The following is a 16,794-nucleotide window of genomic DNA, read 5'->3' as shown; positions in this document are numbered from 1 at the left end:
TTCTGACTCTGAAGTAGGCTCACATCTAAAACATTTAAAAATTATTTTTACTGGTTGACTTTTTTCCTTTTGGTCAGAAAATCTGAGAGTGGAACAGTTTAGAGTACCTAAACTCTAAAGAGTATCTCTGGAATGGATTTTAAATTATGATTAGTGAACAAACAGGTTTTCAGAGGATTATTTAAACAGTAGACATATAATAGTTAACATCTCAGCTAGTTTATTCCCAAAGAATTCTTGTTGTTTCTTAGACTTTGCTTGCTAATAAAGAATTCACTGAAATGTGGTGTTTTAACTCTAGCATATTGAAGCGTATGACTTGAATCTGTAGAGTGCTACTTGCAGAACAGCAAGAAAGTTTGAAAGAGACTGTTTCAAGTTGAATCTTTGATTGGTGGTGTTTTCCAGTGGACGGACTTGCTGGAAAAGCTTCTGTAGTGTAACTGTAGTTGTATTCAGGCATGGTCTGAAAATACAACGTGATTGCTAGAAGTTGAAAACATTTGGTTTTATTCTGTGTTTTTTTTTCTCTTCATAGTTCCTGTAGAAGACCCTATAAGGGAAATAGCCGAATACATGGATCCCAGCAGAGATGAGATATGGGAGAAAGGACCATCTAACAAACAAGTTACCTTCTTAGTATATCGAGAAGGAGATCACTTGAATTTCTTCCGTGTGGTTGACAGAGAAGATGGTACCTTAACTCCGTTGTCTGAATCTTTGAGGTAAAGTTGGTTTTAATCTTTATATGGCATCCCCATCTTGAAGAATAATGTTATTTTCAGTTTTATCAAAAGAATATCTGGAATATTGGAATAATTGTGCACAAAGGGCTCTGAGTGGTTGACCTGACTACACAGTAGGGCTGTGTGATCAGTGATCATGCTGACTGTTGTCTGTCTCTGTGTCAGAAAAGTGAGCTAATGCTGACCTTGTACTTGAGGCAGTTCTCGACATTCCAGCCCCCTTTCTCAAAGGCAGTTTCACACAAGACAGAGTCAACCTGGCAATAAGGGCTCGAAAAGCTTCCATTAATTTACTATTACAATTTTTCTTTTACACTTCAAGGCATTTGTTTAGCTTTATAAAAATTTGTCTTCAGTGTAAATCTTCTATATGGAAATGACTTATGCAAGTCATGAGGCAGGAAGATAAATGATTGTTAATGTATAGAGTTTGCCTGAAGTTTTAAAGAAACTTTATTTTTTTCATTCTTTTTAGAAAAAAATACTGGAAATAATTATTACTAGAGCTGATCTTTGAACATAACTTGACCCGGTTTAGCTAATGTTGAAACACCAAACTTATCTTAGAGTCAAAGTACTGATATTAACAAAGGAGTTAGACTGTCACTTAAGCTACTGTTTTATAGTAAACAGACTGGTCTGATTCTTTTTCTGACACTATAAATATTGGTAAAATATATTGGAAAAAATATTACACTGTCTTTACTGGAGCTTTGAGGTAGGTTTTCTAATCCCCTGAAAAAATATTTGTACGTTTGTAAAAAAAAAAAAGCTGTACTATTGTAGGGACCATCTACATTTTCTCCAAGGCTAAGGTTTGCGTAGTTTTAGCTATTCTTTTCTCTGTTTACTAAGTGAAACCAAGGTCACATTTCTCACATATTTAGTGACTGCAGTTTAGAAATTAGGTGTTGTTTTAGGTTTTGTTTAATTGCTCTCCAGATTGTTTTACTCTACTTACATTTAATTGTTAAAGCTTGTCAAAGTGTAAGTACAGTTGTAGTCGTCTCTGGATTAAAAGAAAATGCCTGAAGTTGTGAAGATGTGCTGGCAGTGTTATGACAATATACTGATTGTTTTTGAAGCACGTGTTTTGTAAGCAAAAACTCAAGAATATTGACACCGATGGAGAAAGTCAGTTGAGAAATGGGCTCAAAGTATAGTGAAGAACAAATCTCCCCATCCCACTTATATAGCTTTTATGTTCCCATTAAAGGAAAAACTCCTTAGTCCTTTTTTGGTGGTGTTTTTGTCTCTATTCAGTCAGAAAATGAAAAAAACAAAAACAATTATTTTTACATAGAGGGGGGAAAGTGAAGCATGGGACCATTACATCCCTCTTCTTTCTATTCTTACCTTGAAGGAGGAGAAGTTCAGAGAATGGCTTTGAGTTGATGACTTAAATCTTTGCAGGTCTAAAATTCTGAGAGGATTGTGTAGTGTTGAATCTTTACCAGGAGAGGTATGTAATGTATGCCAACCGTCCCTGTACAGAGCTTTCAGTGTCCAGTAAGAAGTGACTGGACTATTCTTCTGACTTGTTTTGAATCTGCTCTTAAAAGTTCGTCTCCCAGCTGTGTTACTTTGTGAATTTTGTTACATTTTAGGAAAAGGATTGGGAAAGTCAGTACAAAAACACTGGCTCTTTTCTGGTTCCTGCAAATCTAAATTTAGTAAAGGTGCCAGCTTTGGTACTGAGTTTTGGTACTGATTTGCCCATCACCTTTAGTTGTTCCTTGGTCTCTTTTGGAGAGAAGAAATTTTTGTTTGATAGAGTAAAACATTCTTCTGAACACAAGGAATCACTAGATTGTCACAGTTTCTAGATGTTGGCAGCCTAATGGCAGAATTAAAACGCTCTTTTAAAAGTATTATGTATGAGATAGAAAAGGTGTTGATTTGTAATGAATGGACACTCGTAATGATTCTTTTGTTTATCTGTCAAATGTTGGATATGTGTTAGTGACTGATGCTTCCTAGGAAAAAAAGAAGTCAGATTCTGATCTTAAAATGAGTTTTTGCATTCTATTGGAAAACAAGTTGGAAAAATACAGCGTGAACTTGCAGTGACTACTGAGTTAAACTATCTTGTCTTAGCTCTAGCAATTCTAATCTGTATTTTTTTCCAAATGTGAGACTCTTCAGAAACCTACACTGATCCTTTCTTATTTTTTTATTTTGAAAAGGAGAAATAGAATATCACATCCACATGGGTGACCCCTCCATTTCCATTTATGGTGAGAACACCCCTCAGGATGGATAGAAATTTGGACTTTTCTTCCATGCCAGTGTCTGATTAATTGGAAAACTGACCAGCTTGTTGTCTGAGTCACACTGTTAACAGCTTTGGCCATACCTTCAGGAGGCACTTGTGGAACTGGATATTCCTTCTGTGGGGAAAAATATATAGTGAGTGTGAACCAACTGTATATGGTATAACAACTTCCCAGAAGTGGGACTGTGTACTGGTTTCAGCGTCGTCATTTTTGTGAGCACTCTAATAAGGAATGCTTATGTTCTAAAATAATGGATTTGAAATGTCTTTGCATACAGTTTTTCATAATGTTTTGTCAACAGATCAACTGCAGATTTGACTTTCTAGTTGTGAGAATACATTGAAAACATAATTAAGTTGGTTAGAGGTGAAAACAAAGTTTCTTTTATTATTTTCAGTGGTGGTTCAGTTTATAACTTATATGCTGATGATGAAGATGAGACAGAGGCGTCACCTTCTGGCCAACAGATTATTGAAAATTCAATTACAATGAATAAAATGAAACTGCTCAAGGCGAAGATGGAGAACATGAATCTAAGTAAAAAGGTGAAAGTGTGATTTAAATTCTTCTATGATCAAATAGTTTGCACTTTGCCAGTATGGGCTTTCTAGAAAAGCAGATTAGATACTTTGCTGTCTGGGAAAGTGATAGAGGGTATATTATTTATTATTTGTTGTTTAAAAAGAACAGTAACATGTGAATGTTCTTCCCTGGGGTATCGGCTTCCTTTGGATCTACCTTTCAGTATTTGAGGAATTCACTGCTTGTCCTTGATGTATTTGTGTTATTTTTGTGGTGGTGGTTTTGTTTTTCTTCTGATCCTTTAAGTAATGTTTTCCAGCACTCTTCCAGTAGAGAATGAGCCATGTTTATCTTAAATAAAACTTATTTCTAATTCTGTATAAGAGTTAGTGTAACTAAGAGTCCTGTGGAGTTAAATATGAGAACAAGATTGCCTAGCAATTAAAACATTAGGCTGGTATTCAGGAGATCTGGATTAGTAAAATTATTTAATTATTTAAAATTATTAATTAGTTCCCTAGGTGTAAAATGGAGACATACCTTTCCTCTTGTTTTCTTTGTCTGAGACTGTACTCTTCTGGATAACTTCATTGGCATTCTGGCTTCCCTTTTCTTATTCCTCTGACATGGCCTTTTCTGATTATAATGTTTGATCTTGCTATTCTGATGTTGGTATGTAGTTTAGGTAGTTAGTAGCAGGTGAGAGAGTAGTGTGAATGATATGACAAGTGTTTTCTGGCCTTTTGCTACTGTCAGAATTTTACAGAATATGATCTCAGCCAGGTATCTGCCTCCGTAATTCAAATACTAACTGTTGTTGGTTTCATTTTTTGCCTGTTTGTTGTTTTTGTTTTTTTGTTTTTTTGCAATAGCCTAAAAAAGCTGTCAAGGTGAAACCTCGTCCTCCAACAGCTCCTCGACCATCCAGTGGCTCGGCGGCTGCTGCTCGCCACCGGTTTTTAAGAGTGCTCCCTCATATTGGACAGTCCTGCCTACCTCCTTCTGGGAATTCATATCCTTCAGAGTCTTCTCAGAATGCACTTACAGCATTGACTTCTTTGGCCACGACTGGTAGAACAATGCCGTCCCCAGCTAATGACTTTCTTAAGGAAGACAACACTTGGCAGAGCAGTTCTTGGTCTCAGTCAGTTAGTAGCATCAGGTTACCACCAAAAATATCTCGTGTCGAACTAGAAAATGCAAAAGTACCTACAAATAGTATTTTGACTCCTGTTTCATCTCTGCCTGCAAATTTGGAAAAAGTGTCTGAAAACGTGACTTCAACAGCAGAGGAAGATTCTGTTTTGTATCCAAATCTAACAAATGTAGAACTGTGTGGAACAGAAGAAAAACTTCTGTCTGAAACAGATACTTTTGCTTTGTTTACAGAAGCAAACACCACCGAACAGTGTAGCGAGATACATGATACAGGAAAGGTGAACTCAGAACTTGAACTCTCAGATGGAGATGAAGAATCTAAGGTTTTAGAACAGCACAAAAAACCTATAAGTAAAATACTGAGCACTGCAGCGATGGGAACTGGACTTCTCAGTAGTCATCAACTAAGTCAAAAAAGTATGCTTTTGTCACCTCTTTGGTATTCATCGCAAGTGGCACATCATAGTTCTTTGAAACCACAAACACAACCCAAATGCTTTGAGTCTTTTAACTTGAGAACTACAACCTCACCAAACACACTCCGATCCTTGGAAGTCCGTAGTATAGCAGATTACTCTTTTTCTCGGACTGCTAGATTTCATAGCATGAAACTTGATTCACTTAGCAAAAGACCTGATATAATTGCTAAAGCAGAAGCCAGAGGCATTGCAGATATGGCTAACAAGGCATCCAAAGAACCTGTGAGTTCTGTAAATAACTTAGGATTTCTAGCTTCGCTGGCCCGAAGTGCAAGCAGGGAAAGTTCACAGAGTTCTTGTGGGACTGGGAGGTTTCGGACTTCTGGTATTACACTACCTACAAACCTTCAGAATTCTCATGAAGAAAGCTTTAGGAAAACTGCTCCTTCAAATGAAGCTGCTGAATATATCCTAGTGAGTAATAATACTTCCAAAGAAATTGGGCTTTTCCTGTCTTTCCGGCAGTGGCCTTATGAAAGCTCTTATCTTGTGTTTCTGTTTGCATCTATTTTCTACATTCCTTTTTGTATCTTAGCTGCGTGTTTATCTAAATGGGTCCTAGAAGTAATTGGTTGTTTAGTTCACAGCTAAAACTATTAGTTATTGTAATGATAGAATTGACTGTTTAAAGTGTCATCTGATTTCTGCTGCTCACTAATTGCATTTACTCCAAAATTCTCCCTGTGAATGGTACCATATGTTCCTAGCTTCAGATCTCCAGTGTACTATCTTGTTTTGCGTGTTGTGAAATACAGGGAGACTATTAAAATTCAAGTCGGTCATTCTGAGTAAGGCTGTATATTGTATGATTTTTTTTTTTTGTACGGAAGTCTTGGGCTGTTTTTGTAGGTACTCTGTTACAACACTGGTTTCAAACAAGCTGATACCAGACTGCCTAATCTTTCATTTAATTTCCACGTGCTAGTAATTTCCTTGTGGAATTTTTTTTTTTTAGTCTGCGCATGGGCTTGGAATGAATGGAAGTAATGCAGCTGTAGGGAAAAGAGTAGGTAAGTAACGTGACTCTAATAATTGAAGATGACTCTTTAATCTTTCCTGGTTTATCACATGTTTAGAGGACAGAAATCATATATCTTCGTGAAGTATACATTTTTCAAAGTTCTGGCTGCGTTACACTTCTGTAGTGCATTGTAACCTTTAATATTTTAAGCAATTCTTTAATATACAAATGTCATCCTGATCTTGGGTAGATAAAACTGTGACTCTTTACTAGCTTTATTAGTACTTGAGTCCTGCATATTATCGTTAGGCATAAATATGACTTTCTACTCTGAAGTTTCAGAAAGACTAGTTCCGTGAATACTTCTGTCTGTACTGGAATTAGAGAGACTGTTTTGATTGGTAGAATTTTCTTTAAGACTGCAGCCTAAGCCAAAAAGATTTGGCAAAAGGAAAGCAAGGAGGGCATGGATGCTGAAGACCACTGATACCACGCTTTTTTCCTCTGGTTTTTGTGACAAGCATTGATCTTTCTACTCTAGTCTAGGTAACTGTACGTACTTAATGCCTGGTATCTACTGAAAGTGGGCATTGTTAACCTAAATATGATTATCTGGTGTAATTAATTCTCTCAGGAGGAATTTATTTGTCTAGAGGAGCACTTTTAAAAAGCTCTGAGAACGTGTGAGTTGGTCTCTAGCCTGAAGCAGCTAGGCTGTGTGCTAAGAAAAGAGTAGAAGAATGATCATGAGCCTAGGCTGTAAAACAATTTATGGGATGTATCTCCTGCCTCTTCACTTGAGCAGGACAATAATTGTCCTGACTGTTCAAATTCTCATTTAAGAAAAGCTAACGTACATGGTGAATCTTGATTTTTCTCTTCTATTCCCTCCTCACTGTGTGTATATTAAACTGCTGAACACAGTGGTTTGCTTCCATATCTTTTGAAAACCCTTTTTTAGGCTCACTTTATAGTGTCAGCAGATTAGTATTGGCTTTAGGTCTTGCAGACTTTATTTTCGTGATAGGAAAACCATCCTAGTCAATGAGAACATTGCTTTAAAGTGTTGAAGGTGTGCTGGTCTGGTAGTTCCCGGAGTTGAACCAGAAGTCCAAGGAAAATGCCTAAGGCCCATAGGCAATTCCAAGAGGTCTGATTTACTCCAGTTTTTACTGAAGACAGTGAGCTAATGCATTTGGTGAAGATTCTCAGCACAATCAACTTTTCTTCATGTCTTTGACTTGTAGTTTGCAGGCTTTCTTTTCTCTCTTTATGATCTTAGGGAAAGAGGGAAGCATGTGTTCCAGGACATTGAGATCCAGTACAGTGAATGAGCTAGAAAATAGCCTCAGAAAAAAGTTATGCAGTGATGTAAGGGCAACAGCTGCAGAATCTTGTGCCTTCCTGTCACAGCTTGGGTGCAACTTTTAATTGACAGTGAGCATTAATAAATTTGTTTGTCCATAACTACTCCGTGGAAAAAAAGACAAGTCTGCATGATGGGGAAGCCTACTTTTCTGTCATCTACTCTGTTTCAGATGTAGCTGTGATGAATAGACTCCTTTAGTTTGTTTTGTCAAGCAAAAGTGTATTTTTCAAAAGCTTTCAGGCACAAGAAAGACACAGTAGGTGTCATGTTATGCATCCCCATGGGAAAAAGGTAATGATCACTTCTATAACTAGCCAAAGGACAGATTCCTATTCTTGTTTATGGCCATGATTTTATGTAGCTATTTTGTGTTACTGTAAGGGCTGATGTATTGTTTTTCTGTTTATGTACAGTTCACAGTGAGGAATGTTTTCAAGCTCTCTTTCCCAAACAACACTAACTGATGCTTCTGGAATAGTATGCTTTTAGATAACGAAATGGGTGACATTGACAAACATTGCCTGGAAGTTTCTGTTCTTAGATAACACTAGGATGATAGCACTGATTGGTAGATAGGTCATCACTATACACTGCAGTCCTATTAACTATTGCATGTAGCCACAGTATCTCAGCTGAGAAATAACTGTTATGAGCACTTCAGAAAGACCACTTCTCAGCTCATTAGGTCATTTTTTTCAGGGGAGCACCCCGATAATATAGTGATACAGGCACTGAAATGTGTTTGAGAGAATGTGTTGCTCATTTTCTATATCCCAGTGTATAGTAAGCACGTGTAAGTAAAGGCATGCTTCTCCAGAAGGAGAAAAGATTACGTCTCTTTATGTGCTTTCCAGTTACTAAGCAAGTAAAATGAGTTTTTCAGTACTGAACTCTAAGGAATATCCACAAAGTGTCTTATGAAGCTACATAGTTGATCATGCATTTTCATTGCAGTTTTTGTGTGTCAGCAAGATTTTTAAATGCTGCTATATTTACTTGGTAAACTTGAGTTATTAGTATATGCTATATGCTGTGTACTTGAATGTTCAATTGATTCTTCAGAAAGCTATTGTGTGTAGTGCTTTCCCAGTTGCACTACATCTTGCATTTGGGAATAGCATTAGTAAATTTGATTTTTTTTTGTTTCCTGTAACTTCTTGCTTATATGGATTTTTAACTGATGTAAAAATAACAATGTATCAAAGTCATCCGTTGCACTGTCCCTTCCAAAGGTGTTCCAGAGGTGTTTTTACTCTTTGTTTGGGCTTGAGGGTCCCACTTGAGGTGTCCTAAGAAGTGGAAAATAAATCTGGATTTTGGAAGATCATTCAACTTGTTTGTGGTCAGGAATAAATAAAATTCTTTGCTGTCTGTCTACCTCTGAAAGCAGGTGAAGCAACCCATCTCCCACCTGTGAATGGCTCAATTCAAGCAAAAAAGAAAGTTTCAAAGTACTGCTTTCTCTGTGGCAAGAAAACTGGATTGGCAACCAGCTATGAGTGCAGGTAGGCATGATGTGTAACTGGTTGTTTAAGGTAAATAGCTGGGATAACCAAAAGGTTTTGTATGCTGCATGATGTTAACTAAAACCTAGCACATCAAAAAACAATTTTCAAATAAGTTGAAAGAGTTGTTTCAATTCTCAGTTCAGCAAAACTCCAAGAAAAAGTTCAGAAATATCATATGTGCTCTGCTGTGGAGGAATAGATTCTGCTAGGAAAATAAAGAAATGCAAGGTATCTTGAAATAGAGAAGACTACTGCAGACTTAATACAGACTTAATAACACACTTTATAGAGGATAATAATTATACCATGAGCAATTTCAGGAGAAACTCCTTCAGATCTATTATAACACATTTGCACTGTTTGATTACTTAAGAATTTCTTTAACCTTTTTAATTCTTTCATGTGTACTATTTCTTGTAAAACTTTAGTTTTACACTTTTGAACTTCTAGAGCACTTCAAAAGCAGAATGCTAGAGTGCTGGTTAGAAATGAAGCTCAGAAAAAGGGGAAAAATTGTACATTGCCAACCATGTGACCCCTTACTAGAATAGAACACCTAGTAGAGAATACAGACTGGTGATTACAGAAGCAAGAACAAAAGGAGAACAAAATTGTTACCTGGCAGGAAAGGCTCAGGAATGGCTGCAAGAGTTTGTTATGAACCCGGATAGGTAGGGAGAGGAGTACAGTAATGAGATGGTAATGCAGACAGGTAATGCTCAGTCCATTTAAAGAGCATTCTGTTTTTGAATGATGTCATTGCTTTACAGTCAAGAAGCAACTTAATCAAATACTTCAAGCAGCAGGATGGAAATGGCCACAAACTGAACACAGGAAGTTCCACACAAATGTGCATAAGAACTTCTTCACTGTAAGGAGGACGGAGCACTGGAACAGGCTGCCCAGAAAGGCTGTGAATTCTCCTCTGGAGATGTTAAAGATCCACCTGGATGCCTAGTTGTGCAACCTGGTCTAGGGAGCCTGCTTTGGCAGAAGGGTTGGACTAGATGATCTCTAGAGGTCCCTTCCAGCCCCTACAGTTATGTGGTTCTGTGATGCTAATATTGGTCTCCAAGCACTTTTTCAAATTAGGTACAACGTACATACGTAATTTCCTTTTTCCTCAGTAAGCATGTTGAGCTGTCAAGGGAAAAATCTTAATTTTAACTTGCTGAATTTGAACTGATTCTGGAAATATGCATACTTCCTGTGTTGACTGTGTTCCCTGCAGTTTGTCCATGTATCATCTCTATAACTGACTAAATTGGAAGTAACTAATTTCAGTTTATGCCAGGCAGAAATCACATGCTGAACTAAATAGTTACTTTAGTGGTTACAGTGATGTGGCATTTTTTAATTGAAATACATTATGTGGCTTTGACCTGATGCCATTATTTTAGTTCTCTGATTTATCCTCCAAATTCTACCTGCTATTGTTGCATAAGATCTTTAAAATGAAATAAAGTAGATCAAAGCCCGTCATTCTTAACTTATATATTTGTGACTGTTGCTACTAACTTCAGGAGTACTGAGATGGCTTAAATTCCCAGCTGAAGTGAATGTTGGGTCAGAACTGCAGCATTCAGTGTCAAAAAATGTCATTTTGATTACCAGTTAATGTTATCAGTCAATGACTAGAATCCAAGCAGTCATGTCAAGTAAACAAAACATGATTAAGCCAAAGGGCTCCCAGTATGTCAGAGTTAAAAGCTGCTAAAAGCTTGTAACTTCTAATATTCTTGATTCTTCAGATGTGGAAACAACTTCTGTGCAACTCACCGCTATGCAGAGACTCACACCTGCACCTACGACTATAAGAGTGCAGGGAGAAGGTATTTACAGGAGACCAATCCCATCGTTAGTGCACCAAAGCTTCCCAAAATCTAATGTGGTTGTGCTGCATGTGGCCATTCTGCCATTGAAGAGTTGTATTTCATTGAGAGAAGCACTTGCTTAAACTGCATAATTTTGCCATGCTCCATATCTGAGGATTTGCCAAGTATCAAAAGCACACAAGGATGCATCCTATTGAAGAATAATGTGAACACTACTGCAGTTACAACTTTTCTTCTTTAGTGAATGAAAAGTTAGTTTTTAAAAACTTACACTATGATTTAACTGTTACTGCATGTCTTGTGTTGTGCTTTATAATTGGAAAAGGTATTTCACTAGACAATTCTTTTAAAGATGCACTTTATTGACTTAATTTACAGTGTAACCAGACTTGAGGGGGTGTTGTAATGAGGGCGTCATGTAATGTCTTCTGTACTTTTGCATTTTTTGTCCATTGCGTGGTATCTAAGTTATTTCACTGGAAAGATCCTCCTCCCTTCCCATTTTTCAAACTGCCTGTTTTGAGCAAGGCAGTAGTGTACTCTGCTCCCCATTCTTTTCAGATCGGTATTCATACACTGTGTATCCATTCTGAAAATAACATCATGTTAATCACACTTTCTTAAAATAATTCTGTTTATATTACAGATTTGTTAAGTAGAAAATCCACTTGATGACATTAAATATAAAGAACAATTTTACCTTTTTTTTTGTAATCCTAGATTTTTTTTCTTTAAGACTTCACAGCTTGGTTTGTAAGACGTTGAATGCTGTTACTGAAAGAAATTCTAATAAATATTAAATTTTATTCTGGCCTCTGATCTTATGGATGCACAAAATGACTACCTATTTCAAAGCATGTTCCTAAACTAAAAGTTGGGCTTTGGGAGTGGGGAGGAGGAGGTATTTTTACTTTGTCAGAAGCACTGGCTCATCTCTGTTGCTGCTGAAGTTGGTGGCAAAATTCCCACATGTTTCATTAGAAGTAATGTGACCAACACTGTGCTTTTAAGTAAACCAGGATGTGGCAGCAAAAACAAAATGGGTATTCAACGAATGATGTTTTAACCTGGAGCCTTTATCACCTCCTGTTGATACTGTACAGAAAGCAATTCAGAATTTACTTGCATGAGACACCCTCTAATGAGCACATAGCTACATCAGGAAGCAATATTTGGAGCCTTACCTGCTGGAGCCTTACTCCTGTCTGGAGTCTTTACAAGCTTATGTTGCTCAGGATGCTCCAGTATGAATCCCTACATTGCATCTACACATTTAAATGTCGCAGTCCCGTTCTTGCTAGATTCCTGAAGTACTTCACTAGTTTTGGTGTGAAAACCTCTGCTGAGCGCAGCAGGTACAAGTTGGGCCAATAACAGAAGGAAGGTCAATGAAATGAAGAGAAGTAATCTGAAGAATTCTCACCCTTGGAGAAAATCCTTTCCCTGTGGTCTGCTGGCAGTTTCTTCCTTTGGAATTTTCAGAGTGATGTCCTTGGAATACAGTTTTCAAATTCATTCCTCTAAGCAGTCATATGGTAACGTGGTTGTTCTGTACATGAACTCCAGACCTCTTCTTAGAAAAAGGTGCACTGAATATGAAGGACTGCATGTAGTTTTTGTTCTCTCCAACACAGGACTGTATTTGATGCTGAAGAAGGCTAAGAAAGTGGGCACATGTGGGAGCGTTTTCTCAGCAGCTTCAAGACAGATGTGTTGTTCCTTTGTAGGTACAGTAGATCTCTGATAGGAAGCAGAATTAAAGTAATATAAGCTGTCATCACTTAGTCTGATATTGCTGAAGTGTTATTGTCAGGGTTATTTTTTTGGTAGTGCATTACAGTGACCATACTCAAGTTTTACTGAGAGTTCACAATTGAGTCAAATCTTGGTTGTGACTCTCCCTTTCTGCATATGCACAATTACTTCCTGTGGTGTATAACCATACTTAGAGATTGTTGATACTGTATTTTCTGGAAAGCTGTATGGTTATAGTTCCTCATAATTTTTGTTATACCTTGTTTTGATTGTATCTGATACAGGGTTTTTTGGGGGCAGAAATCTTCTGGTTTTGTTCTGGTCTGCAATTACTGTATTACAGGCACTCTTCTTTCTCAACTGGTCATACAGACCTAAAAGCAGTTAGGTCTGTCATTAACTGTTTTATTTGCTGGTTTATGTTACTAGGTTTTACCAAATCCTGCATTAAGCTGTGCTATGGATGAATTACTGTTTACTGTGTAAACTTGCCTAAATGGTTTGGTTTTCTTAATATCACTCAGTGTTTTGTGGTGCTGTAGACAACCATTTAGCTTTGTGTTTGCTCATGTAATTAAATTGTGTCATAAAGCTTTTACATAATAGAAGTTTAGCAGTGACTTTGTGTGCTTCTCTACCTTCCTTTCATTTTTTTTTTCCTTTAACTGGAGGACCTGTGAGACATAACCAGAACGGGCTCATGCTGAACCACCTTCAGGATTCTCCTGTCAAATTGATAAGCTCCCCGGAGCTGTCAGAAGCATTTAAGCGTTTCCAGATCTTGAATGAAAGATTTCCTTTTATTATTTTTTTTCCTGAAATCTCCCTTGTGATAAAAATCTGTCTATTTGCAATTCCTATCTGTTCAGCTGGCATTCTCTTGGGATGTAATTGCAGTGGTGCCTCTGCTAACAATCTTGTCACAGACAAGGTTGGAGTTGCTAATGTTTTACGTTAGACAAATGAAGTCCTTCTAGCTTTCTTATACATGATGAATTGGGTCTCTTTTCAAGTGCTTCCATTACAATGGGGCACCATCTCCTGGGAGGGAGCTGTGGGCTTGGAGTCGTTTGTCCCTGCGGGGTTTTGCTCTCACCCTGCCTTTGTGTTGGGGAAGGCTTTTCTTATTTTATGCAGCTTGGATTCATCTTGAAATGCATTTGATATTTTCCCTAGTTAGTATTGAGCCACAGTTACTCATTTGAGAATGTTCTTGTGACTAAGGAAGTCATATACAGCTATGGGACAGTTGTGTGAGCCTTCACTACTCACACAAGGTAGTTCTTTACTGTGGTTATTGTCCTGTTTGTCTATTGAAATCAGAAGATGTTCTCATCTTCTGAGATGAACTTAGGCTGTTCCCTGTGCAGCAGGTGTGATTAGAGCCACTGGGATTTTGTAGGCAGTGATACTTTCTTCTTAATTTAGAAAACTGCAGTTCTTCACTTTCTCTGCTGAGTTTTCCCAAAACAGTCTCTTTGCTTTAGCTCCTTGTATTTAGCTCCTATATTAGATTCTATTTTCCTAACGTTGCTTGAGTACCACTGAACATTACAAGTATATCTGTACGTAAGGAAAGGGATATCCCTTTTCATGGTATTAGTTTTGATTCTCCTTTTCCATACCCACGCTGAGAAAATACAGAAATGAAAAGTTTTTCAGCTAGTCGGAAATGCTTTTCCATCTATTTTGCCAAAAAGAGAACTGCTCTGAAAGATAGAATGTTGTGTTTCAGCCGTGGGATGTTATTTTCTCATTGGTGAAACAAAGATTCCTTGATCAGCTGGCTGTCTTGGAAAAGTATTTCAGCAAGGTGGTCTTTGTCATCCCAGCCCCACTGCTCTGTGTACAGTAGGGTGGATGTTTGCCTTGTGCCTCCACCACACACTTGGTTACTTGGAGATGTTGTGTTTTCAGCGCTTCTGTGTTTCAGTCTTGGTGGTCCTAATCTTTTTAATTAGAGTGAGTCTGTAAGTAAGTCACTATGTTTGGTTTTTATCAGTCATGCCAGTGCAAAAACATCATTTAATTCCTCTGTGTTTTTATGGCTATTCTGTACATATCATGGAAAATATTTTGGCTTAGGTAATTTTTTACCTTTCCCATTAAACAATTCTTCAGAAAAGAAAAGGAAAAAAAAACTTAGCATCAGCAGCTATTTAATAGCATATCTGCAGAAGTCTGCAGAAAAGAGGAAACAGCTATTTCCTGGGTTATGCTATGTCACTGTCAGTCAGCAATTCGGGTTAATCTGTTGGAACTTCGCTAATTTGGGGTAATGTGGGCTGGGAATGAGACATCTGTTTTCTTTACTCCTCAGTATCTTACTGGAATGAAGTAGTAACTTGATCTTTTGCAGAAATAATTATAAGCGTGCAAACGAACAGTGTCTAGCATGCTAATCTGCGGTATAACTTTCCTCTTAAGCGAGGGCTTCCTGGCACAGAGCACGCTGCTGGCTTTCTGTATGAAGCTGCAGAAGGCAGACACCAGGGGGCACTGGAGGCTTTTCAGAATGGGGAAAGTTTTGGTTTCGACCAGTGAGTTTCACGAAGAAAACCATACGTAAGAAAGCATTGTTTCTTTGTGATCCTCATTCAGCCCACTCTCAGCAGATCTGAGGAGGGTTCTTTGCCTTGGCCTAATCCCAAAGTGTTTCAAAAATGCTCTGAAACGAATGAAAGAATGCCACTAAAATATGCTTGAATGCTCTTTTTTTAATGGTGAGAACTCTTACGTGAACTTAATGTATTGCAGAATAGAGAATCCTCCTCTGTTTCTTCCTGCTAAACCTACACGTGTAAATTTTGGCGGTGTCTGCTTGCTGAGCTATGCAGGGCACTATATGCACAATTAAAAATATTACCTGTCCCCATAATTTCATTCTGTAAGGAGATAAATATTGCTGTTGGATGTGAAATAAGAATAGGAAAAACTAAATTCCATGGTATATGAGGAGCGTACACCAGGAACTGCTCAGGTGAGCTCTGGCCACCCCTTGCTACGTGTTGTTTCTGGCCTTGCAAACAAGAAGTTGTACAGGTCTTCAACAGGAGTTTTTTCCTAAATCAAATTTCAGGTTATTTTCAATTATTTTTAAGCCAGTCTTTATATGGCTGGTGACTGCATCTCTGTGTAAGGATTATGAATTCTAATTACTAGATGGTGGTTAATGAAATTAGTGTTCTATCTGGCATCAGAAATTCAAAACAATACATAATTACTAAAAGAGTATGATTTGCATGCTTTGTGATAAAGAGTGTTAATGAGTTGAGTATAAAAATGCTAGGGTTTTCTTAAGAAGAAAAATCAAGGATTTCAAAACAGCCTCTTCGTTTTCCTCTGTGTTTCTTTACATATGATTGAAAAATAGCAAGTGTTGTTTTTTATCTCCGTAAACTTTATTTAGAGACAGTCTTTTTATTTAACTTGAATCAAAGCTTTTTGAATGCTGTATTTTTTTTCATCAAGCTAAATTTGTCCTTAATATTGAATGCCGAAACTGTTGCCCATAATGGGCCATAGTTGGACTGTAGTAATGCTTTCTGTAAACTCCCATGCTGGGTGGTGCAAGGCTACAATACAGTGATGTATAATGAAATATATCTCATTTTAAATTGTGGTCTTGAAATATAGAGTTGGATGTTGCCAATTGTCTTAGATGGTTTGCTTCAGTGGAAACAGAAGACCCATCAAAATAGGCAGAGTCAGCTTGACATCACTCCAGCCCAGTGTCTGTCTCAAGGAATAGAAGGTAACAGAGAAAAGGGTTCAACAATTCTTCAGTTACCAAATGTGCAAGAACCTGTTTTCAATGCTGGATCTTATCTCCTGTTGTAGTGACTGGTCTGAATTGTGAAGAGCTATATGTGTGGCCGCCCCCATGCTGGGTCCGGTCTTGTTCAACATCTTCATCAATGACCTTGATGAGGGGGATAGTGGCCACCCTCAGCAAGTTTGCTGATGATACGAAGTTGGGAGGATTGGCTGACACGCCTGAAGGCTGTGCTGCCATTCAGCGAGACCTGGACAGGCTGGAGAGCTGGGCAGTAAGAAACCGGATGAGGTTCAACACAAGCAAGTGTAGGGTCTTACACCTAGGGAGGAATAATTGCATGCACCAATACAGGCTGGGGGATGAGCTGCTGGAGAGGAGCTCTGCAGAGAGGGACCTGGGTGTCCTGG

General features: G+C 37.9%; 1 protein-coding gene across 4 annotated transcripts in view; it reads left to right on the top strand.

The window, feature by feature from the left end:
* Positions 1 to 13,222, top strand: part of ZFAND4 (zinc finger AN1-type containing 4) — a 22,255-nt gene extending 9,033 nt beyond the window's left edge. For 2 of the 4 annotated variants that reach the window (XM_010714451.3, XM_010714454.3), the window contains 6 exons: positions 539 to 725; positions 3,420 to 3,567; positions 4,417 to 5,595; positions 6,137 to 6,191; positions 8,899 to 9,016; positions 10,771 to 13,222. In XM_010714451.3, coding sequence (XP_010712753.1) covers positions 539 to 725; positions 3,420 to 3,567; positions 4,417 to 5,595; positions 6,137 to 6,191; positions 8,899 to 9,016; positions 10,771 to 10,906 — 1,823 coding nt within the window. In that variant the 3' untranslated portion in view covers positions 10,907 to 13,222. Of the gene's footprint in view, positions 1 to 538; positions 726 to 3,419; positions 3,568 to 4,416; positions 5,596 to 6,136; positions 6,192 to 8,898; positions 9,017 to 9,789; positions 10,072 to 10,770 lie in introns of those variants that run through there. The other 2 variants (XM_010714452.3, XM_010714453.3) reach the window with 2 other exon arrangements.
* Positions 13,223 to 16,794: the final 3,572 nt, after the last annotated feature.

The sequence above is a fragment of the Meleagris gallopavo genome, chromosome 8 (assembly GCF_000146605.3).
Source record: "Meleagris gallopavo isolate NT-WF06-2002-E0010 breed Aviagen turkey brand Nicholas breeding stock chromosome 8, Turkey_5.1, whole genome shotgun sequence".
NCBI lineage: Eukaryota > Metazoa > Chordata > Aves > Galliformes > Phasianidae > Meleagris > Meleagris gallopavo.
The sequence above is the reverse complement of the archived record's forward strand: the minus strand, read 5'-3'. Positions and strand labels throughout refer to the sequence as shown.